The following is a 24,739-nucleotide window of genomic DNA, read 5'->3' on the forward strand; positions in this document are numbered from 1 at the left end:
TCTCTTGGGGTCAGCTCCACTGCAGAAGTGTCCGCACTTGACCTCTGAAACAATAAAGAAGAGTTTGTTGCCCCCCATGCCCTTTTCTGCGCTTTACCAGCTGTACCCAAGACGGTTTGTTTATTCTGCGCAATTTTCTTGCCCTTTATTGGTTTTTCAGCCTGTCCTTTTTGACTAAAAGCACCCCTCATCTCTGACCCCCCACTAGTACCAGGACAAGCCTCATCTCCAACCCCTCCATCATAGGTTGACCAAACCAGATCAGAACTCCGCTCTAGAGGTCTGTCTGATCGCGGAAAATCCGCTCTGGATTCGCTAGGATATACCTTACCAAGCCCCTCAACGTACGATGATACAATAGAGCCAGCCGCGTGAACAGATGGTACATTCTGGAACCCAACCATCTGCGCATCAGCCATGTTGCGAGCACCTCGCGAAAAACTGAAGTCTTCTGCAGAATTATGTCCCTCTAAGTGGTTGTCCGCGGAGCTTGGGTGCTCAACCCAAACCCACTGACCTTTGCCGCTCCTGTTATGTGTGCTCCTCATGTTTGTTGCGGCATATGGTGAAGGGCGAGCACGTGGAAATAAATACTCGGTATCCCATCTCCTGATCTCTTGACCTTAAGAGAATGTTGCAGCTCTTTGCTCAGCTTCTCCGTCTTCCTCTCTTTCCTCCTCACCGTCAGAATCATCGTCGAACTCCGAATCACTCTCCACCTGCGTCTCCTGAGGTACACCAACTTGCTGATTAGCCCGGGGCCCTCCCCGCGTAGATGAGGGTGGCCCTTCCAAGTCGAACTCTGCTACTCGCACTAATCCGCTACTATTCTGAGGCAATTGGATGGGTGTCGCAAGGTGGGGGGTAACCTGGAGGGACTGCACTTCAAAGTCCTCATCATCGTCACTGTCACTGGAATAAGCCACCAAAGAGCCCGTCCGCCCCCTCACGATAAATTTTTGACTGACATTGGGGTGCCCATTGTCCACGCAAGAGTCATCAAAAACAGGCAAAGTGCTCATTGGTGGGGGTAGCAAAGGTAATCCCTGGCCACCCAGCCTATCTTGGGTAACTGCCAGCTTCTTTACGACCTTTTCTTTTCCTTTTCTCTTGAGGGCAACCAGCGTAGTAGCCTTAGAGTCCCCCATGTTTGCGCCCATGACCTGCGTATCCCCCTCAGAAAAGTTGTGTCTACTATCAATACCACTCACCGCTTGTGGACGGGTGAGGGAGGTAGCCCTGCGTACCGCCGCGACTTTTCCCGTCACGCCAGGTCTCCATGACTTGTCCACACCTGCGCTCAAAGAGCGAGCTCTCCTGCTCCCCTTTTTGACTGAAGCTGGCTGACAAGCCTCAATGGCATACTTCACCCCCTTTGCCGCTTTTCTCTGTGGGGACGCTTAGGTGGAAAAATTTCTTGAAGCGCCGCCTGCGTCAGCATATCTTCTCTCCCTTCGTGCTGAATAACATGCAAAGCTGCCACCAGCTGCTAACTCATTTCCATTTTGTAAACCTTTCACTACTAAAACTAACCTGTCTCTAAAATAAACCACTCGTAAATTACCTTGCCTGACACTCGATTTCGCTAAAAGAACAAAATCCCCCTCTCTAACCTGCCTGCGCCTAATCTCCTCAGAGCCTACGCACTAAAAGCCTGCCCTGACGCTCCCTCCTTAGCTCGCTCCTGGACCCTACCATCGTGCGCGAAATCCACAGGGGGAGACGTCTCGCGCCGCTCCCCCTGCGGGGCCAATGCCGAATGTTGAAAAACATTGATTTCAGAGACATTATTTATATTCCAGTTTTCAAGACTTCCCGATAGTCATCTTCAGATAAGAGATTTTAAAACATAGAGATATTCTGAAGGCACATGAGTTTCGAAGAAAGTGATAGATGGCGCACACTAGTGATGTTGTACTAAACATTTATTTTGTCTTTATATATCCACTATGCCGCATAGATATCAGTACTGAGCAGAGTGATAAGTCAAAGTGACGATATCCGTTGTCTCTGTTTTCTCCCTTATCCCATTGCTATTTCCCTGTGTCTGCACATAACCTGATCCCAGATGGGTGCCATCTGTTACTTGTATGTTTACTGTCTACGTGCTGCAGCATGATCTGAAGCTGGACTGATAGTCTTCTAGGAGATGGTTGACGTGATGTTCAAATTGAGCATAGACTGCTTTTTCAATAACGTTACAGATGAAAGGTAGATGAGTGATGGGAAGATAGTTGGTGAGGCCGTCAAGGTCTTCTGTACGTTTCTCCATGATTGAAAGGATATTGCCTATTGTAAGAGCTTTAGGAAAGATACTGCCACGAAGCGCGGCTTCAGTGGTGGTGGGCATTTATGATAGAGATTCGCCACAGACCGCTTTGCTGAAGGATGAGGGTCAGACCTCTTCAAAGGCATTGACTTTGAGGGAGTTGAGATTGTTGGCAATAGTGCACAATTTGTAAAAGAATGAGTGCCCAGAGCCCAAAGCTCTGCTCAGAAGCTCATGGCTAGTGCTATGAATTTTCTTTCGAGCCTAGTACTGAGACTGCATAGTCTGGAATCCACCTCATGCCCAGTTTATCCACATTTCTTTTCCTTCTTCTTCCCCCTTCGTTTGTTTTTCCTTTGATTGCTTACTGTCAATGTCTGATGAGAAAATATAAGTTCCCTATATGAATGCCCTCTGCGCCCCACCCGCTCAAATCAAGCACAGTTTGGTGAGTTCTTTGAGGATGACCATTATGTAATACAGCGTTGATGAGAGGGTGTCAAGAGGGGGAGTTTTGGTGTTGTCCATGTATCTTTTGTATTTTTTAATTGAAGAAATAGTTGGCATTATCGGTGGAGTATGGGATCGTATTATCAGGCAAGGGGGGAATGCAGTATTTGGTTGTTTTGAAGAGTGTTCTACTTCTTTTAGTGGCCTTCTTTGATGGTGTGTTGGTATATTACTATGGCTGATGTGATCAGTTGTCTGTGTGTTGAGCAGAAGAATTTAGTAGAATGAGATTGTCTGGGGTTCTGTTTTTCTTCCATTTTATATGTAAATTGTATTTACAGCTATTTCAATTAAAGAGGCCAGGGATTGATCGCAGCTTTAAGTAGGTAAACACATTTCCCTCATGTTTTGGCCCTTTAAAGGGCCATTAACAATATTTCCATTTCCATTTCAGTTAAACCTTTGCCACCACATATTGCTGTTTCAAAGCATTATTTTATATTCTAGCTAAATCTTAACCCAAGATGTTCATGCAACAGCAGTATTTTTAGTTACATAGTAAGTACTGCCTTGTTATAACGTTTCACGAGTTTCGTGATTACACCTGAGTCTTAAGATAAATCATTTGTTTAAAATGAGGCGAATTCCTCCTTTGTCTCACAGGTTGTGTCCTCTGTTTACATCTTGTGTTACCTAGAATTCTTGTAGAAAGCTTCTTGATAACCAAAGTATTCACATAAATTAAACTGTTATATTAATAATTAAAATTCTCTCAAGGTAAATCTTTTTTTTCTAGAATTGTATAGTGCATGATGCCTTTTGTGCTGCAACCCCTCCATCCTTGTCGATATGTAAAAAGAGATTGAGCCATCACAGAAATTTCTGCATAGCTCATGTTTGCAGGGTCGTAGGAGGGACATCTTGCCTGGAATACTCAAGGCATCCTAGTCCGCTTCTGAATGTTAAAATATGGCATGTGATAATGGGGGCTTTACTTGTCATAGAGGATGCTTCTTGCTTATTAGGAACTTTAGTTGATGTGTTTCAGCAGTAAGATTGACGATATTCTCCTGTGAATATTGGTCCACTTTCATACTACTACATGTCCTATCTCCATTCCTTTGTATGTACCGATTTTTATTTATTTTTTAAATTTATATGGCGCACAGCTACCCAGAGGTTTCCCAGCTCCTACGGACACGCACTAAAATGAGAAAAAAGGGCCTCAACACTACTGATTAAAAAGCCATGTTTTTAGATCTTTGCGAAAATTATGGTAACTTGTTTTGTAACGTAAATGAAATGGAAGTGAGTTCCACAGGGAAGGAACCAGGTGGGCAAAAGAGCGACTGCCCATTCTAGCTCGTTTAATCCTGGGAACTTGGAATTTAAGTTGATTAGAAGATCATAGAAGGCGTGAAGGACGGTAATGGTGCACCAAAGCACCTAGATAGTGAGGAGCTGAACCCATATTTATCCTATGCATGTAGCAGAGAGCTTTAAATTTAGGACGATTGTCTATCCTCAGCCAGTGAAGTTCGCAGAGTGATGCTGTTATGGAGGTCATTCTGGGTAGTTGGCAAAGCAGTCTGGCCGCAGAGCTCAGGACCACTTGCAGCTTACGAAGCACTTCCTTACTAGCACCCAAGTATAGCACGTTTCCATAATCTAATCTGGACACGATCAAAGCCTGGATGACCGTTTTTTGCGTAGAGGAAGGAAGCATCCAGAGGATATTTTTGAGCCATTTTAAAATAACAAAACAGGTAGATGTGACCTTAACCGCTTGCTGTTTCATGGACAATTGTTTGTCAATGATAACGCCGCGGTTGCGTGCCATTTGTGACGGGAGGGGGTATCACCCATTTGAGGAGGCCAATGTTGGGGGCCCCAGAGAGTTTTGTTTCCACCAAAGAGGAGGAGTTCTGTTTTCCCACCATTCAGTTTCAATTTGTTTGCAAGCATCCAGTCAGCTATCTTTTTTAGCCCGAGCTGGAGAGATGATCCCATCAAAGTCTCTTTGGAAGAAAGAGAGAAAATAAGCTGGGTGTCATCCGCATAAGAATATATTGGCAGCCCTGCTTCCTCCACTATCGTAGCCAAGGGGCTGACATAGATGTTGAAAAGCAATGGATTAAGTATGGAGCCCTGAGGGACTCCATACGGGAAAGGCTGAATCTGGAAGCTAGCAATTGAGGAAAAGACCTGAAAGGACCTGTTAGACAAAAAACTGGACAACCACTTGAGTGCTGGGCCGACGATGCCTCTTGATTGAATTATTTGTAAAAGAGACGTGTGGGATACTGCGTCGAACGCAGCACTCAAGTCCAGTAAAATAAGTGCTACAGTGTCTCCTATGTCGACATGTTGGCGAATAATCTCAGTGACTCCCAAAAGTGTGGTTTCCGTGGAAAAGCCAGCTCTAAAACCTGATTGAGACGGGTCTGAAATGTTTTGTGACTCTACAAACTTCGTCAACTGAAGGTCAATATGCTTTTCCAAGACTTTGGAGAGAACACGAAGCTTGGTAATAGGACGGAAGTTTGATAAGACCTCTGGGTCAGAGTTAGCCTTTTTCTGCAAAGGAAGGACCATAGCATGTTTCCAGGCTGCTGGTACCCTTCCTTTGCGTAACGATGTGTTGAGGAGTTCCATATTGATACTGAGTATCGGGAGGTCCAGTTTTTGCGGCACGGAAGAGGGAACCGGATCCTTAGGAGAGCCAGATTTAATGCTGTTAAGAATGCTACAAAAGGAGGCGATATCAAGTAGAGTCCATTCATCGAGCAGGTTGCCTCGTCTATCTTGAAGGACTTCCGGCGACTGGGCCGAAGAGAAGCTATCACATTGTGGTGCAGAATTTTTGGATTGCAAGTCTACAATTGTAGGAATATTATTAAATTCAGAATAAATGTTATCGATTTCATCAACAAAAAACTCCGCCAGTTCATCACAGTGTTTAGAATCAAAACCCGGAGGCTCAGGTTGACTAGTAGCGCCTGACAGTTCCCTCACTACTTTAAACAAAACTTTAGGGCAATTTTGTAATCGTAAAATATTGTGATTAGCGGGCTCAACCCGAGCAACATTGCACATTGAATGATAGCTTTTTAAAGCTAATTTTTATGTGGATTTGGCTGTCGGCTCGTAATGTTTCCTCCAACGTTTTTCAAAATGTTTACATTTAGTTTTTTCTATCTTCAGTTTTTCGGAAAACCAGGGGGGGGGAGGGCGATGGTGATCCAATTTTTTGTTGGACAACGGAAGACATGTGTCAATCCATGATGCCAGCCAGTTATGGATGACATCAGCGTCATCTACATGAGTTATTGAGGTAACAGGCATGGTGTTATTGAGATGGAGGTTCAGACAGTCAATATCTAGCTTTTTCCAATTTCTCCAATTCCTAGACCCCGGATGGAGAGAGGAAATGTTAAGGCGCATTTCATGTTTAAATTCAACCAGAAAATGCTCGGACCAAGGAATAGGAATGGCAATCTGGCACGAGACAAAATGGGGACTAAGAAGTGTCCAGCCTTATGAGTATGGCCTGAATTGAGAGAGAAACATTCATTGCAGCCAAGTCAAAATAAGAGTGGAGCTGGTAGTGCAAGAAGCTTCAGTAAAATGTAAATTAAGATTGCCTAAAATCATAAAGTTAGTGGCTTCCAGTAATAAGGGGGCAATGAGATCAGGGAATGCAGCTGCCCATGGCCCTTCTGGTCCCGGTGGACGGTAGATTAGGGTCCCTGAAAGGATAAAATGAGGTGAGAGTAAAAGTTTGAACAGGCCGGCTTCACAGTCCTTGAAGCATAAGTCCTCCCATTTACACACATAAGAGGTTTTGAAAAGTATTGCTATGCCCCCTCCAATCTTGTCTACACGATCTTTACCAAGAAACTTGTAGTTAGGAGGTAGCGCAAAAGCAATATTGGGGCCCGAACTCTCGTTTAGCCAAGTCTCCGTTAGGAAAAGGGCATTAGGTTGAGAATCAACCAGGAGGTCATTTATATCTCCCTTATGCTGAGGAAGTTACCTACAGTGAAGACTTAAAAAAAGGGAATTCAGTACCTGTAACAGCATCCTTATTGGCTAAAAGAGGTGTCAAATTATCTTTTCGACATGTAGAAAAGGTGTAGCCACAACAGTAGCAGTTTGAAGAAACTGTATCAAGAATGAGAGGTGAGCAGTTAGGACCAGGCTTGGGCCGAAGAGCATGTAGTGAGTTCTCTCTCCGTTAAAGATTGGAGCAAGGGTTCTGGTGCCAGGCCCCATTCGGGTGCAGACGGGCTTGCCTTTGGCGCACTGCCGGCTCGTCCGCTGCGCGAAGCAGTAAGCATTTGAATGTATGCTCTGCCTCCCCCACCTCTAGCCTGGAAGTAAAACCTGCCTCCGCTCCCTCCACAGCAATCGGGAAAACCTGTTGTGGACCGGGGAGCGGGCGGCGAACAGAGGGCGTCAGAAATGAGCAGGTAGGCAGTGCTTGTGCAAATAGCAAGTAGATAAAATAGATTAAAAGTCAAGAAATGCAGTTTATAGAAGCGCGTTAGATGCAGCTACAGCTTGTCACGTCAAGATTCACACTCACACTAGTGCGCGTCCCGATTTGGCCCTATAACAGTTTTTTTGGATAAAAGTGCTATAAATATCCAAGTAAATATATATTTTTTTAAATAAGGAAGTGTTTTTTTTTTATTAAGTGCAGGATAGAACATGAGTATTGACTTAATTCGCCCCGAATCCAGTGAACATGTTGTGAGAATGAACTTGGTACTTAAAATATTTATTCAGTGGGCACGAGAAGCATGTGTGTCTTGGAAGAGAACACTGCAATTCAATTTGTTAATGTCCCGGACATACTGTTAATTAAAGTAAGCCTGTTTATGCTGTTGGAAGAGAAGGCGTGTTATGTCGAGCTTGGTTATTGGAGAGAAGTTGGAAGAAAAGTTTCAGATGAAGGTTGACTTTTACCTAAGGGAGAATGAAGCATATGTACTTTCATAAGAAGGAAGGGCTGTGACCAGAGGTGATGGTAAGCATACAATTAATATATATGTTATCAGTAAGGAATTCATGGGTAGACAGTGAGTCGGAGGAGGTGGTATGGGTTTGATCCACTGCAGTAGAACTGAGATATGGCAGAGTGTTGAATTAATATTGGGCCAATATGCGTTGGTTCATGTAAAACTGTAGAGGTTATGGAAAAAGATGTAATGCTTGAGCGGGACAGAGTCAATGGTCTAGAATGAGTAATGACAGGAAGCCTGGTGCAGGGGCTATTTCTGGTGTATGGTAAATGCTCCAAAATTGTGTGTTGATGAAAGAGCATTTTCAGATGGAGGGGGGTTTACATACCCAGACTTCTTGGGTGCTTGATGTTTGGTTGGAGTGATGCCATTGTATGTGAGGGGCAAAGTGAGTTGAGGGTTTGTTATTGTGTTTCAGTTACGTTTGTAGGAGGAAGACGTGTGGTATTCTATATCATAGTGTCATGTTAATGCATGTGTGGAATGTGATGACGTGACTTGTTTTACTTACAATGCACTGTGTGGTTCCTAGGTAGTTCAGTTGTTCTTCTTTTGTCATGCTATTGACTGACCTTATTGATGTTCTCTCATAAACGCAGATCTGCTCAACTCTACCATGTCTGTTATGTTAACTGACTAATGCAGTGACTTAACATCAGTCCCTTCCCCTCGTGGGCCCTTTCCTATGCTTCTGCATAGGACTCACCTGCCGAGAGAGGACTTCAAGTGTCACGCCAGACCGCTGCTGCCTAGAGCTGGCTTTTGAACCAGTAGCGCTCTCTATGCTGGGATTGTTGAGCCACTACTTGTGATGTTGTTACAGCTGAAACACGTCACAGAGTGCAATGTGTTGCTGCAACTTGTCATCTCTGCCCATGGTTTCGGCAACCAGCCTGTGAGTGGGACTAAGCTGCTTGTCATCTAAGCCCTTAAAAGGGCAGTCACGTTCTATCGTACTGAAAAATCAGTCATTGTGGAGTTGTGAATTTTACTGAGCAAAATGTTGAACATATTTTTATACTTAATGAAATGTAGCTTCCTAGGTATTTTAGCGATTTCTGTGGCCCAATTTTCGCTCCTTTAATACGAACTCCCATAAAGATCGATTTCAAGGGATAGAGAATGATAAAATTCGCACGGCAGTGGCACATTGTACCTGCCTTTCACTGGGTGTTAGAAAGAAATATGGCTCAATATAACCACCTCACCTCTTTTATATATGTATGTTAGGATCGGATCTAATTTTTGAACGTTTAAAACTTATTAGTCTTTAGTATGAGACCTATCTGCCCTATTGGAATGTACCTTATGTAGTGCCTTCTTTGAAAATAACGGTATTATCCCTGAATGTGTTCTCTATTTTGTAATGCTGCTCTGTTTATTTGTGTAATGTATTTATCCTCTGTTTTTTATGGCCACAATTGACCGAATAACGTTTTTGTGACTGACAGACTATAGCAGTCTCTGAAATGCTTTATAACATAAGTCTGTTGGTGCACCGCTGAATCAATTTCCTACCACTTACAAGTGTTTATTGTTACCTAATTCAGTGGTAATCATTTTATTGGGCCCATAAGAATCAAAGGACGAGTGGACGTGCCGAGATTTGAACCTGTAATTTCATCATTAACTTGGTTAAATAGAGGCCCTTGAAGTAGATTTGCATGCCAAGTGAGCCACTAGGCATGCTGAAATAAGTTCACTTTCATTCTGATACGATGGTGTATTATTATAAGGGAACATTATACAACTGCATAACAAACTTATTTTTGTTTTTGTGACTCTAGGTTGCATGAAGGGTTCTGTACAGACAGTCGTTCCCTCTGCGTATGACTTGGTCTGCCCAGGATGCCTAGAGGAAAAATATGGCTTCAGGAGGAGATCAAGAGTCTTCTGAATGGTGTCCAAAAGTCAGGAAATCTGGATATTCTGATGTCCTCTCGCCATGCTAAGGTCATTGTGTGGGGTCCAATTACTCAGCATCTAGTGAGAGATGGGTATCAGCGCACCTGGAAACAATGCCGTGCAAAGTGGAAGGTTCTGCGCCGTGCTTTCCACTTGGAGCACGAATATAGACTCCTTTATGGGACACATAACAGCAAAAGAACTCCCCGCTACCGTATTATGCTACGAATGTGGCAGCAGGCTGGCCGTCCAGTCTTCAGGGAGCAACACGAGAAAAGTAGTGAGTATACAAATGTTCTTTCCTAATTCATGTAAATGGCTCATATATAACCCTGTGCAGTGGCGGCTGGTGACATTTGAAAGTGGTGGGGCGTAAATACTGCACTGTGGCGAGCGAGTGCAGCAAGCAAGGCCGAACCACCTATGGGGGGTTCGGGGGTTCTCCCACGAGAACATTTTGAAAAAAGGGTGGGCAAATGGTGTATTCTCAAGCACATTTGAGAAAGAGGTGGCTTGGCGAATACATCTCTGGGAGTAGCCAGACAAGTCTCTTTGCACAGATACATCTCTCTCCCTGCATTCACATAGGCACAGTCACCCTGCACTCATAGACCCATTACTCACCCTTCCCTGACACATTACTAAGCCAGCAATCACCCATCCACATCACTCACTCTGGGCTCACACAGGTACACTGCTCACCCTGCACTCACACAGACATCACTCACCCTGGATTCACACAGGCACACTGCTCACCCTGCACTCACACAGACATCACTCACCTTGCACTCACACAGGCACACTGCTCACCCTGCACTCACACAGACATCACTCACCCTGCACTCACAAAGACATCACTCACCCTGGACTCACACAGGCATCACTCACCCTGGACTCACACAGGCATCACTCACCCTGGACTCACACAGGCACACTGCTCACCCTGCACTCACACAGACATCACTCACCCTGCACTCACACAGGCATCACTCACCCTGGACTCACACAGGCACACTGCTCACCCAGCACTCACACACACATCACTCACCCTGCACTCACACAGACATCACTCACCCTTCACTGCACTGCACTCAATAGGTTTCCTTTATTACAGCCTGTCTAGGCCTGGCATTGCCTGGTGACAGACTACAGTAGATAATACCACGTCTGCTGGGGCCTCTGAGCAGGTGGGGGTGCTTAGCACAGACCCGAGAATGCAAGCAACCTCCCCACAGACACTGGCGTTATTGTAGTTGTAGGCTGTTAGTCACTGCATGCGAAGACGTTCAGCAATTGCCCCCAGCCGTGTTTGCGCCCCGAAGACTGACATCATTCAACCACGATCTGTTAGAGCCAGGTAAACCAAAACAAACATCGACAAATAAGTTTCCTGGCTCCCCATGAACTTGTCTCCAAAAGGTAGTAATGGGCTAAAATCTAAATGCGCTTTATTTTCATCTGGTATTCCATCAAAGAAGAACCTGTTCCCCTGACTCGCCCTCTCCCCCCTCCAACTTTCTCTCTCCTCTCTGGGTGTGCTGTGTTACTAGAAGCCCTTTGCAGATGTGTAGAAAGAGGTTAATACGTGTGTATCAAGGCAGATGTAATACTTTCAATGGGAGAGTACAGGCAATCCCCAGAGACACGTAATGCTTTTAATTGAAGAGTGCTGGCACTATTCAAAAACTAGCAGGTACTCTGGTACAGAGTACCTGCACTTCTATTTTTCCATTTCAAGCACAGGATGTATGTGTTACTCGGACCTGTAGCTTAATATAAATAACGTGCCGATTGCAGCTATAAACGTTTAACTAACCTCAGACGATGACAATCCGAGTGAACCTCTTTCCTACTAGTGATTTTTAGTAACACGCAGATCTCTCTGCAGCGGGTGTGTTATCCCGCTGAACTACCAACACCTGCAGTCCTTTATGTTCATGTCCCAGCATGGCACGTCGCTCCGTCACCCTGGCAACATTCTGTTTTATGAAGAATTTCTCTAGCTGGAAAGGAAGCTGGCTTGACCTCATGCTTGGGCCTGTCATAAAATCTTTTACCATCTGCAACTCTGCAGACGATGCTTCCACTTGGCTGCTCCAACCTGCCGGCCACACTACAGAGCCCGAGGCACCAGGGCCTCGGATATTGCCATCAGATGAGGGAGAAAAGCGGTTCCGTGCCAGAAATCTATCTATAAATATACTGCTGCGAGCATGCAGGATTGAAAAGAAAATGCGGCCGATTCCCGAATCACTCAAAACTCCGTTTCTAGTCTTAACCTGGGTGAACAGCCTTTAATGGCGGGCTCTAATTCGCCGGCATTACGGGGTGGGGGTTGGGGGGATTGGAAATGAGGGACAACCAATATATTTTAAATAAAATCGTATAATAAACTTACCAGAGACTCCGTCCCGATTCCCGCCGTCCTCGTTTTGAAGTCCTGTCCTGCTGCAGCACGTCATCAGGAAGGCGGCGCGACAGGCAGCCTCCCTCTCCACTGCCGCAGATTGATTGGTGCGGCCGGCTGCCCCAGGTGACGTAGTTTTCTGTCGTATGCTGCTGCTGCAGCATACAGAGAACAGGGAGAGTTGAGGCCAGGGGGGGGTGGCTTGGGGGAGTGGCTTTCCCACTGTAGTTAATACTGTCTGTTTGGGCACCGGCCTCAGGCTGTCCAAACAGTCAGTATTAACAATAGTGGGCAAGCCACTCCCCCAAGCCACTCCCCCTGCCCTCGAGTAACACTCCCACTGTAAACACGGAAACTGTTCTGCTTTCTCGCCGTGCGAGAAGGCACAAACAAATGCTAGTTATCATATTATATAACTTATATAATATGATAACTAGCATTTGTTCTGCCTTCTCGCAGGGCGAGAAAGCAGGGGGGGCGGCGCCCAAACGCCCCCATGTAAGAACCGCCACTGACCCTGTGGTTTTTATTTTGATAGTTTGATAGCATCTGCTCCCCTGCACAGCTCAGTAGATATGTATTTTGTATTCTGCTACAAGTGGCATATTATGCTGCAGTGTTTCTTCATTTTAGTGTTTGGCACAGGGCAAAACTATTGGAGTGGTATAGTAGAAGAAGTGGACGACGCTCACAGCAGGAAATGGATGCATCAACTTTCATTCCTTTGCCACAGAAATGCTTTCATTGTTCAGCATGGAGAGTGAGTGTCAATGTAAGATACCGCCTCTCTGTACAGTGTACTATACTGAAATACACTATGTAGAAAGTGCAAAGATAGAGGCAACTAGTAGATAATATTAACTCTCTTTTTGTGGTAGTGTGGGAGAGCAGTTAGGCTTACCAGAGGACAGTGTTAAGCATTTGTTGAACTCACAGAGGCAATGAGACACATGCTCAAGAATAAACCCAAGACCAGTTTTGTATAAAAATACCAAGATTTTATATATATGTTTTTAGAAGCAGGACTTCAAATCGTAAATATACCTTGTACAGATTCAATACTTGAATAATACTTTAGATACTTGTGGTTATTGAAATAAATGCAGTGCAGTTCAAAGTAAGTAGTACTTTCGGTATCTAGGCACTCAGCGATCGATACCATCAAATATTTACCATCATGTTCAGCAGGGAAAGCAATGGAAGTGAATAGCAGTAATGTAGTTTCAGATCACCACAGTCCTGTGGAAGGTAAGAGGTCATCTTCACAGGTGGCATGAAAGTCTTCGGGGACCCAGGACTCGGGTAAAGCAGGCAGTCAGGTTGCACCTGGAGCAGGAGTACCAGAGGTCTTGGGTGCTGGTTTCAGAGGTCACCGGTAGCGGTAAGGCCTCATGAGTGATGCATGCCAATGTTGCTGATTAATGCCATCTATGCCACTGGCAATAGGGTACCGGCTCTGAGGAATGGGGCTGTTTCAAGCGATGGCCGTTGTGCTGAGAGGATCCCTAGAGTTGGTGTAGGCATGCAGGGGTCGGTTCCACTGGACTGCTGAACCAACAGGCCTGAGATGCTGCACTGTGTCGACATGGAGTGTGCGTGGTCGGTAACCACGGCGGTTTCTTTTCCAGTGGATGCCGGAGACTAGCGCCTCGAGCCCAAAGGGAGGTTCTTGGCAATTTGCAGAAGGCTGGAGGGCTCTGGGGTTTCTTGGAGACCTTGAAGGTTTCAGGAGAGACAGCAGGTTGCAATGGTCGAGTCCTTAGCAGCAGCGGGGGTTTGAACCAGTGTCTTCTGTGTCTGTCTCAGTTCTTGAACCACAGCGGTGATCTTTCTTGTCTTCTTGTGTCCGTCAAATCTGAAGTCAGGTTCTCAGGGAGCCACCTAAATTCTGAATTTAGGGGCTTTTTTAGGAGAGGTCAGGTAGTAGCCAAAGGCCTGCCTACATGTAGGGTGCCTAAACCCTCTTTATGCACACCCCATGTGGGGAGTGGGCATACCCTAACTCCTAATAGGCTACTCTCCCCATCCTCACAATGGCGAATTGTGAAAAGTGGGGTCTACCTGGCCTGCCCCACCTGAGGGGGTGGTACAGGATGAAGGTAGGCCCTCCTCTGACTTTACCCAATTTTCCCATCAGTCCTCCGGTCAAAAGTGGTGCAGGACTGGGGGGTTGCCATCTGCTTTTAAACAGCAAAGGCCCGGGGGTAGGGTTCAAAGGCAGCATGTCCTTTGAAGTTCCAGCTTCTGCCAAGGCAGATCAAGCAGGGGGGAAGGTGTGACCAACTCCACCCAATGCCGGCATTGGCTCTGGCTCTCCAGGGGTCCAGAAACATGTCTGGCCAAAACTAGACAGGAACAGCACCAGTGGTTGGTTAGATTTCAGGGAACCCTCTAAAAGGGTCTCATGTGCAAATGTATCAATAAATCAGACACTGGAACCAGCAAGGATTTATAAAGACAAGATGTTTAGTATTAACCGTCTTAGAAATCAGTAAAGCCATCATGGAGCTAGGAAAGTCGTGTTGACAAGTATTCAGCCCATGTACTCTTTATGGCTTTCCTGTTCCCTTTTACACCACCCAGAACAGACTTGACAGTGTAGAGCAGGGGTCTTCAAACTGTGGGGCGCGACCCCCAGGGGGGCCGTGGAGCGATGCAAAGGGGGTCGCGCTCCCAGTCACACTTATGCTCAGGCCCAAGGGATTCAGCCCCCCTCTTCCCCTGTGTCTCAGCCCGGGCTGCTGCAGTATGAGCTGCTGGGGCCTCAGATGGGCAGTGTCTGAAGTCTTGTCTCCATCACCCCTGTCAGAGTTTTTCACAGGTCTTTAAAGACCATTTACATATTTACATGCGTTTGTAAACTGGTTACAGAGGCTTAGTGTTTTTTTCCTGATTCCAGTACCCCCGGGGTCCCACTCTGCCTATTCCTTACATTTATATTTTACATTTACTGGTGTAGTGTGAGAATGTATTTCATGAAAAGGAATATAAAGTAGGGTTGCCAAAAGTAAAATGCCTGTGTGTGTTGTTTAAAGAGCCTGCAGAGACCTCCTCTTGACACTAAATAGATTTATAAATAAAAAAGTATGTATTCATTCATTATGCGACTTTTCAGTGTTTTTTCTTTTTAATTATCAGTCATGGATCATTGAGGCAGTCCTAGAACACAATTAAAAGTACTTTCTATTTATATTTTCTGTTCGAAGTATGCACATATAAGTGCTTAAAATACAGCTTTAGGTGCCTGCTTATTTTTGTACCAACTGGGCCATCAAAATAATCTACTGGCAACCGTATCCATAAGACTGGAAGTTTATTTGCAGGATCAGCACATTATTTATTTCCTCCACCCTGCCATAATAGCAATAGTTTAACTTCGATCCTAAACCCTACGCCACCGTCAGTAACATGCTGGGTTACTTCAAGTGTCTGGGAATGGACCCTGCATTCAGACAACTCACTCCTCCTTCACGCCCTTCACTTTCACGCTCACCCTGCCCTCATAGAGATAAGAATGCACTCACACTGATCACCATGCATTCACACCATTCACCTGCTCACCCTGCACTCACAGTGATTACTCTGCACTCACAATGCACTTGCGCTGTTCACCCTATACCTCACCCTGCAGTCACACAAGCAGACTACTCATCCTGCACTCATGTGACACTTCACTCACCTGTCCCCCTCACTGCTGAATATACAACTTACTCAAACAAGCCCAGTAGTAAGCATACATCTATTCATCCCATTCTGAACTTGCATCCGTACCCAAATTCGTACAGCCGCCTCACTCACCCTGCAGTCACTCCTCTCACCCTACTCTCACACTGTTGCATCGCTCACCGTGCACTCACATGGGCACTCCTGCCACCTACACAGCGCAGAGGGGTTATTTGCCTGCTACAAAGAATATGTACCATGCAGATCACAGAAATGAGTGTGAGTAAACTATGAGTAGAACTATAAAAATGAAATGTTTGTCAGAAAGGTGTTATAGAGAGATGAGGTGCATTGTTGGTGAGTAGTAGTGAGGGAATTCATGGAGAAGGAAGAAACGGAGGTGGAGCACCAAAAAAGACTGTTGCACCGGGTGCAACCAGTGTTAGGGCCAGCCCTGGCTGGGAGTGTTAGTACCCTTCCCCCAGAAGTTCTGGTCTAGTGGCTCCCCTGCTTCTGCCAATTATTATTATTTACATTTGTAGTGCGCTTCTGTTACCAAAAGATGTCCTGGGGCTAATAACCATCTGCTGCCTGAAGGCAAATGAGAAACACACAGAAGGAGATGGAGAACCAGCCAAATGGGGTAACCTACAAAGCATAGAGAAAGGTTTTTATATCTTCCTAAAGGATAATCAATTCTTGGTGGAGCAAAGCAAAGGAGGGTGCAAGTTCCATAACTGCGCAGCCTGCATCAAAACCGTGAGACAGGCAACTCATGCCTTCTTGAATTAGGTAACAATAAGCAGAGTGGCATAGGATGAGAGGAGCATACAGGTCCGACTCGTATGCTTGGTGAGGAGAGATGAGAGGATGAGAGAGGACAGCAAGGGATTGAGAGAATTTGATTGAAGAGGTCAGGGATGAGGAGAAATGTAAATTGCAGAAGAGTAGTGTGGACACGCAAGAAGTGAGTGTGAGCCAAAGGTGAGGGCTTCTGTTAGAACAAAGGAGAGATGTGAAAGATGAATGGGGGACCGGAGAGATGTAAAATACAAATAGACAATAAGTTGAATGGAGAGACTTGGTGAATGAGAAGTGCTGAGGGGCACGGGAGGTGACGGGACCAGAGAGGTCATGAGATAATTGTGAGAGACCATGAGATAATTGCGAGAGACTGTAAGAGATGAGGGCAGTAAAAAGACAGAATAGCAAGGGGTGATTAAAGGTGAAGTGAGAGGTTGAATGGGGAGAGTTCAGAAGTTGTAAAAAATGGGTGAAAGAAAATGGGCTGCAAAGTGAGAGAGGGATCCGGGGTTGGGAGAGGAGAGAGGGATGGAAGGGAGGGAGTGAGAGGAAAACTGCATGGGTAAACTGCTTAACTCTGAAGAAAACCGCCAGGGTTTTAAGGGACCCATGATTCTCCCGGCCAGGGCCAGGTGAGCTTCTAATGTGGCAGCATGTATTCCTGCAGAGTGGTGGGCCCTTCACAAAGGTTGACTAGAAATCTTTCTGATGTTAATTCCAACAGCCCTGCCTACAGGTTTAGAAATGTTTGTCAGGAGGGGGTCCTTACACCTCAAAATGTTGAGAGGGGGGTCTCGGCATCCAAAAGTTTGAAGACATCTGGTGTAGGGGCATATCTGCTCATGCTGATAGACCCTCACATAAGATATAGTGCATCCTGCCTTAGGGCTAAAGGCCTGCATTAGGGGTGGCTTACCTATATCTTATGCAGTGTGAGGGTGGCATGGCACCGTGTGCCATGTCAACTCTTGTCCTGCACCTGGACCTGGATAGCAGCACCACCTGGTCCGGCGTCTCTAGGGGACCTTCTACTGTCCCCATGCCCTGGGTATCAGGTGTACAATTTACTGGGGACTTAAAGGGGAAATGAAGTTGTGCCAATCGTGGTACAGTTTAGGGAAAGGAGATCTGGCACTTGGAATATGGTTAACAGGGACTCAGTTCATTTACAGGTCGAAATTACATAACGTAACATATCATGTGTATTTGTAATGCGCACGTTCACCTCAACAAGGTCTCTTGGCGCTGAAAAACAGATGTTTATTGCTGCCCAACTCAGTGGTTCAATGCGGTTCAGTGCGGCATGGGGCACCTTTACCCGATTCAGTAAAAAAGACATCAACAAGTGATTATTTAGAATCAAATGGCATTCTTGACCCCTCGCAGTCGGGATTTCACCCGGCTTTTAGTACAGAGACGGCCATTTTGGCTGTTATTTTGGCTGTTACCGACTCAATAAGACGAACTCTTGATGCCGGAGGATCCACAATACTGATACTCTTGGATCTCTCCGCAGCTTTCAATACCATCTCTCATCGACTGCTTGTGGAGAGACTCTATGAGTGCGGTATTAGGGCTGGAATGGCTTAAGAACTTCCTATCAGATAGATGGCAAACCATAACTCTGGGCCCGTTTACATCCCAAAAATTCTTGCTGTATAAGGGTGTACCTCAGGGCTCATATCTTAGCCCCACACTTTTCAACGTGTATATGGCTCCCCTGGCCAAAATTGGCCAACCATACATGTTTGAGATAGTATTGTATGCTGACAATGCTCAGTTGATATTTCCAACTGGCTCCCACTCCACCAAAGAGAAACTCCGTTTCTCGGCAGGAATGCTTGCCATCTCAAAGTGGATGACCGAATGCTGCCTCCAACTCAATCACGGAAAAACCGAGATTATGCTCCTTGGCAAAGCCTCTAACATCTGGACGACTGACTGGTGGCCATCTCAGCTGGGAGAGGCCCCCAGTCCCACCAACTCAGTAAAAAGCCTGGGAATACAACTGGATCACAAGCTTACCATGAAGGACAATATCAAGAATATTACAAGTTCCTGTTATGTTAGCCTTCGCCTTCTCCACAGGATACTCCCCTACCTGCTGTTAGAACATCGCAGAACGGTGGTCCAGGCGATTGTTCTGAGTCGCCTCGACTACGGAAATGCGCTACTGGCAGAAGTGGGTGAGACCCTACTGGTAACCTCCAAGTGATCCAAAACACCGCAGCGAGGATGGTCTTAAACTGCCCTTCGGGGTCTTCATCTTGTCCCTTGCTTAGAGAGCTTCAATGGCTTCCAGTAAAAAAAATATCTTTCTTCAAGATCTGTTGCCTCACTTTTAAAGCAATAAACGTAACGGGTCCCTGTTACGTGCAAAAAAAGCTTTGTAAGCTGGTATCTGGATGCAATGTAAGGTCAAATTCATTAGCCCTTCTAAAAAAAACCCGTATCTGACTCACCCGTACGGGGGGGCAGAGCTTTTTCATACATTGCTCCCAAGTATTGGAACTCGCTACCAGAGGCCTTACGTAAATCTTCTTCTTATCTGATCTTTAGGACACAACTCAAAACCTTTTTGTTTTAACTCTGTCTCCTCTTCACGTCAGTTTTTATCTGGTCCTCTTTGTTATCTTCTAGGTAAGCGCCAAGATGCCCCCGTGTGACTCGTGCACTATAGAAGAGCTCTTTAACATAACATAACATAACAGTGCATGACAAGTTGATCCTGTAGAAAGTCATCATGTAAATTCCCAAACTTTTAGTCAATTGCAAGTCTCTTGTTCATCTACATATTCATCTACTAATTCATCCTTGTTCTGTTTCCTTTGGAAGAATTTATAGCGAATAACACCAATGCAAACTTTAGGTGCAAAGTACTTATTTAGGTCTTTTAAAGCCGCTTCAAAAAAATACATTTCTCCACTTATGGCCATTTAAGGCACACAAGTATACGTTTTCAACCCTACAGGTCCTAAGGAATGTAGCAAAATTCTTTTCATTTGATCAGCTTTCATTTTCCTGCCTCGTCTACAGCTTTGATGTAGTTAACAAAATACTCCTTCCACTCCAGCCATTCCATTGCCAGACGTGGTCCAGTTGGCCAAAAGGAATGGGGATGACTGATTGTAAAATTCAGTTGTGCCATAACTTCTTCTTCTTGGTGACAACCTTCTTCCATAGAAAAATTAATATAGAAAAGTATGCAAAGTGTGTAATCCAGAGTAGATCTACGTTAGTGGTTCTCTTGTAATCATCAAAGGAATAACCATGCCAATAACTTTACCATTGTTAACAACAACTCAAAGGAAAAGTGTAAGTCTGCTTAAAGATACGTAAAATAAAACATCAAAATATCTTAAATGAATTTAAACTGCCTGCCCGACATCCTCACCTGTTCCGTTTTTATTATTTCCTTTAATGGTGGAAAAAAAAATTTCTTGACGACCTTGCTAGTAATTCCGAAAAGTCATGAATACCTGGAGTTGCCACGACAGCCACAAATACAAAATGGCTGTCACGTAGGGTCATGTAGCGTAACCCCATGTAATGACTTTACGCGCAGAAATGCGCACGCCGGTCATGCGTGTCTCAGTAACTCCGTCACAGCTGACTAAGAGCGCACAGTCTCCGAATTCTTCCACCGCTCGAAAGATGTGGCTGACTGGCAGTTGTAATGGTAAGAGGCCCGCTAAGCCCGTACTTTAAAATTAAATTACTCGCAGTTCTCTTTGATCCCAGAATGTCTTTACGTGAAGATGATAGTAGCGTAGTCTGTTCTTCTAGCCACTACTTCGCTAAAAGATGCAAAACCGCTTGGTGAATACTTCCTTCCTTGAATTTAGTTTTCCTTTAAAAAAAAAAATAAAATAGAATTCTTCCTTGGTTTGCACACGTTGGTAACCCAGTCGTCGGCAGTTGTTAAGAAGGGGGACAACAGTTACACCCTGTAAGAAGTTTATTGCAGAAGTAGAACAGGCGGGAGTCAGGCAGCACAGCTTCCAGTCCAACATACAGGCAGCAACTGACTCATGGACTGGAACATCGTGTAAGAATGCAGCGGCATTCCATGCCTCGCTCCCAACAGGGAAACAACAGAAAGCATATACACAACACAGTGGTCCTTAATTCTGAAGTTCTTCTTCCCCCATGTTAATATTTTGTGTGCCAATCTGACCATCTAAAATAAGCATGCCGCTTCCGAGACCAGTAAAATCTGTGCCTTGTAGGACACCCAATGTCTTTGAGGGGGAGACCTCCTGATTTCTTTGAGGTGCTTGGACCTCCTGATTTCTTGAGGTGCTTGGACCTCCTGATATCATTGATGTGCTTAGACCTCCTGTGTATTTCGAGGTGCTTGGACATCCTGTGATACTTAGGGAAGAAGAATGCTCCGTATGTTTTGTCTTTTTGGCTCTCTTCACACCACAGTCATAGCGCAGAACCATAAGCATCCTCTTCATTAGATACAGGCATCTCTTATTTCTGAGGTGCTTGGACCTCCTGATATCATTGATGTGCTTAGACCTCCTGTGTATTTCGAGGTGCTTGGACATCCTGTGATACTTAGGGAAGAAGAATGCTCCGTATGTTTTGTCTTTTTGGCTCTCTTCACACCACAGTCATAGCGCAGAACCATAAGCATCCTCTTCATTATATACAGGCATCTCTTATTACCCAAAACTTGCTCTAGGGTCCCAGGTATGCAAGAGTGCATCTTTCACCGTATTAGTCTTTTTATCAGGATTTCAATAGATTGCGTCTGTGGGACTTCAGGGGCATCAGTCTCCTAATCTGACATTATTTTTTAACTAAAATATATATATATTTTTAAACTTTTATAACGAAAAGGAGAAACTGTGCTTTGACCAATCAAAATTAAGAAAGTCTATCTAGAAGGCAACTCCCTGATACATTCTAAGTCTCCCTTAGAAAGCTAAAATTATCAGGGATAAATTAGCTAAAGATAGGGGGTCAGTGCCTTAAGTAAAAGAGGCAAGGTTGCCCAAAACTGAACAAGATAAAATGTACTGAAGAAATTGTGGAATTTGAGGGAAGAGCAAGACAGATGATCACTGAGGCACTGCAATTGATAGTGTGATGTCACATTGTCTCTCCATTGATCAGCTGTTCCCTATTAAAGAAATAAAGCCTGAGGTGCGCTGGTACGCCCGAGCCGTAGCTGTTGCCCAGTGCTTTCTTCTAATTCCATTTCCCCGATGCGTCATGCAGAAGAGACGCGTTGGATAAAAGCTTTACTTAAAAATAAGTGCACACTTCCCCTGACTTGTTGTGGCAAGGAAACGCGTCGGGGACAAGTTTACTCCCAGTGTGTGTGGGAGGCAGGCATCCCCCTGCCAACCAAGCGGGGCTACCAGCTTGAAGAGGCTAAGCTTTCTCAATGGGACTGAGCAAGCCACAAGGCCTGAACCTTGCAGGGATGTCCTGGGAAGAATGTTTCAAGGGAAAAATATGCTCAGGAACCGGGGCTGTATGAATCTGGAGGGGCATGTGAAAGCGCCAAATAAAGCCCTCTAAAGATCCACATAGAACAAGCTAAGACAGAGTATAAATTAAGCCAGAGGGTGTCACCACATTGTAAATAAAGCCACACAGAAAGTCAACAACAGGATGGCAAACAAGGATATAAAACTGTAGTATTTCATATAACGAAATATCCAAATGTAGAATAAGAATGTAGATTTATTCCAAGAAAAAGAGCACGTCTGTATGGATCCACAGCCAAAGGGAAACTGACTGTCAGTGGGACACAGTACATTCCATTACAACTTAACATAGAATGTGGAATGTAAACACATTCAAAAGGATACATACAACTTAAAGGGATAACTCTAAATTGATACATACTAATGGCAAACCAACACTTAAGAAGATATACCATAATAACTTACACAGTAATAACTAACATAATACATATCTTCCCCTCTTTGTTTAAAAAAAAAAAATTACAAAAAAAAACTACTTATAAACAATAAATTCTTTGTATTTCGTAGGTCTTTTTACTGATCTGCCAAAAGAAGACTTCTGAAAAGAAGTAGCCTCTTGGTCATTGTCAACACATCCATCCCCTACACTGGGATTGTAATCAAAAGGATTAGAAGACGAATCTTGAATTAGTGTATCATTCTTATCATTGTCTAAACACCAAAAATGACCACGAGATTTCATAACAGGAACACAGTCATTATCATTGAGTTTTTGTCCATATTTATGTTGAGCTAATGCTAAACGGCTTAAATGCCATTTTTCACCATTGTCCAAGGTCACTGAATTTTGATGGATCTTTACAACTTTCCTTGGTGTACTCAATTTACTTTGACCTTTAGGAACCTTCCTAGCACTTTTGACACAGACCCAATGTCCAACTTGCAATTTGACAGGCTTGGAACCATGTTTAATATCATGATAAGTTTTGTTCTTAGATTGAGACGAAGATAATTTAGATTTGATCTCATCAGTATCATAAAAGAACATATCATTTCTTTTCATCCAACTAGGATTAGTTTAAGAGAAAGGAATCCTACATCTCATTAAAGAAAATGGACATTCCCCAGAAGATGGACGAGGAGTCACTCTATATGCCCATAACATTTTTTTAAGTTCACTGTTCCACAGAAGTCCAGATTTAACACACAATTGTAGAGTGTTTTTGATGACTCTATTGAGTCGCTCCATGACACCATTGCAAGATGGATGATACAGTGGAGTTAGCTTATGTTTAATTCCATTTGAAGTAAAGAACAACTGCATTCCCTTGGATTTGAACTGAACACCATTGTCCGTTAATACGGACGATGGACATCCTTCCTGAATAAAAATGTTCACCAAAAATTCAATACCATTAAAAGTGTTAGCTTTAACGACAACTTTAATCTCATACCACTTTGAAAATAAATCAACAATCACAATAGCATACTTTGTACTGTCATCAAACCAATTGACAGGACCCATAATATCCATAGCTAATTCTTCCCAAGGAAAATTTGGAGTATTAACATTGCCTAAAGGTGGGTTGAAAGTTTTTTTAGATTTGTCTGAAATTTCACAATTTATACACTATCTAACAAGTTTCTCAATATCATTTTCCATTTCTGGCCACCAATATTGGTCCCTTACACTGGATTTAGTTCGAGAAATGCCAGGATGGCCTTCGTTGGATGATTGCATTATTTGAATTCTCACATACATAGGCGGAATTATTTTGTCGCCTCTAAGTAGAAATGTGTCAGAGAGGGACAGTTCGTCTCTCACTTCCCAAAAACCTCTCAAAGCATCATTGAGATTTTTTTTTACAAAAATCGCTCCAGCCAGTTCTAACTTTAGATTTAACCTCATTTAAAATCTTATCATCAGAATCTGTCTTAATCCACTGATCCTGAGAAATGCTGTCAAAAATGTTGCTACTAGAGACAACATTTGCAACAGAAAAATAATTCCAAGAATTTCGGTCAGATTCAAAAATTGGTAAAGAAAACTTGCTTAAAAAATCTGCAATAACATTTTTGGCACCAGGAACATAACGAATGTCAAATAGATAATCTTGCAAACGCATAGAAAGTCTTGCAATTCTAGCAGTGGCCTTGTAAAAACCCTATGTAGTGATTTTTTTTTTTTGTATGTTCTTATATAGCGCTCGACTACCCGGAGGCATCTCGGCGCTTGCCTTGGGAACCCGTCCTGGCTTTTCCCTGTGAGATAGCCCCTAACGGGAATCCCCAAGGTGAAAGCCAGGCATCCCGCCGCGGGGGGCCGTTGTGGAGATTAAGCAAGCTTAATGCCCAGAGTTGCAGAGTGTGAACCCATGATTAGGTCAGGCACCGAAGCGAGAATTATCGAGTCCGTGGACATTTGAGCTCAAGAACCCTGCCGCGTCGGGAATTGAACCCTGGTCCCGGGTCTGACCTCTGCTTCAGGGTCTGCCTGCTCTAACCAGTGAGCCACACTTCTCCACTGATTAATTTGGTGAGAGGTTTGTGGTCAGTTCTCACACAAAAAGATTTCCCCCAAATAAATTTCCTGAAATGTTCCAATACCCAAACTACTGCAAGGGTCTCCCTTTCGAATATTTTTCTTCAGTAGGCGTAAGCGATCTCGACGCAAATGCAACTACAACTTCCTGATTACACTCAGAAATCTGAGTTAAAACAGCTCTTAGACCCTTAGAACTAGCGTCAGCAGTGACAAATGTAGAAG

At 44.4% G+C, this 24,739-nt stretch overlaps 1 protein-coding gene across 5 annotated transcripts in view; it reads left to right on the forward strand.

Moving 5' to 3' along the window:
- The window catches only part of LOC147701905 (uncharacterized), a 232,412-nt gene that overhangs the window by 16,320 nt on the left and 191,353 nt on the right, over positions 1–24,739 (forward strand). For 4 of the 5 annotated variants that reach the window (XM_086930533.1, XM_086930535.1, XM_086930536.1 and 1 more), the window contains exon 2: positions 9,534–9,931. In XM_086930533.1, the coding sequence (XP_086786659.1) occupies positions 9,595–9,931 (337 nt within the window). In that variant the 5' untranslated portion in view covers positions 9,534–9,594. The remainder of the gene's footprint in view (positions 1–9,533; positions 9,932–24,739) is intronic. The other variant, XM_086930534.1, reaches the window with a different exon arrangement.

The sequence above is a fragment of the Lissotriton vulgaris genome, chromosome 7, assembly GCF_964263255.1.
Source record: "Lissotriton vulgaris chromosome 7, aLisVul1.2, whole genome shotgun sequence".
NCBI lineage: Eukaryota > Metazoa > Chordata > Amphibia > Caudata > Salamandridae > Lissotriton > Lissotriton vulgaris.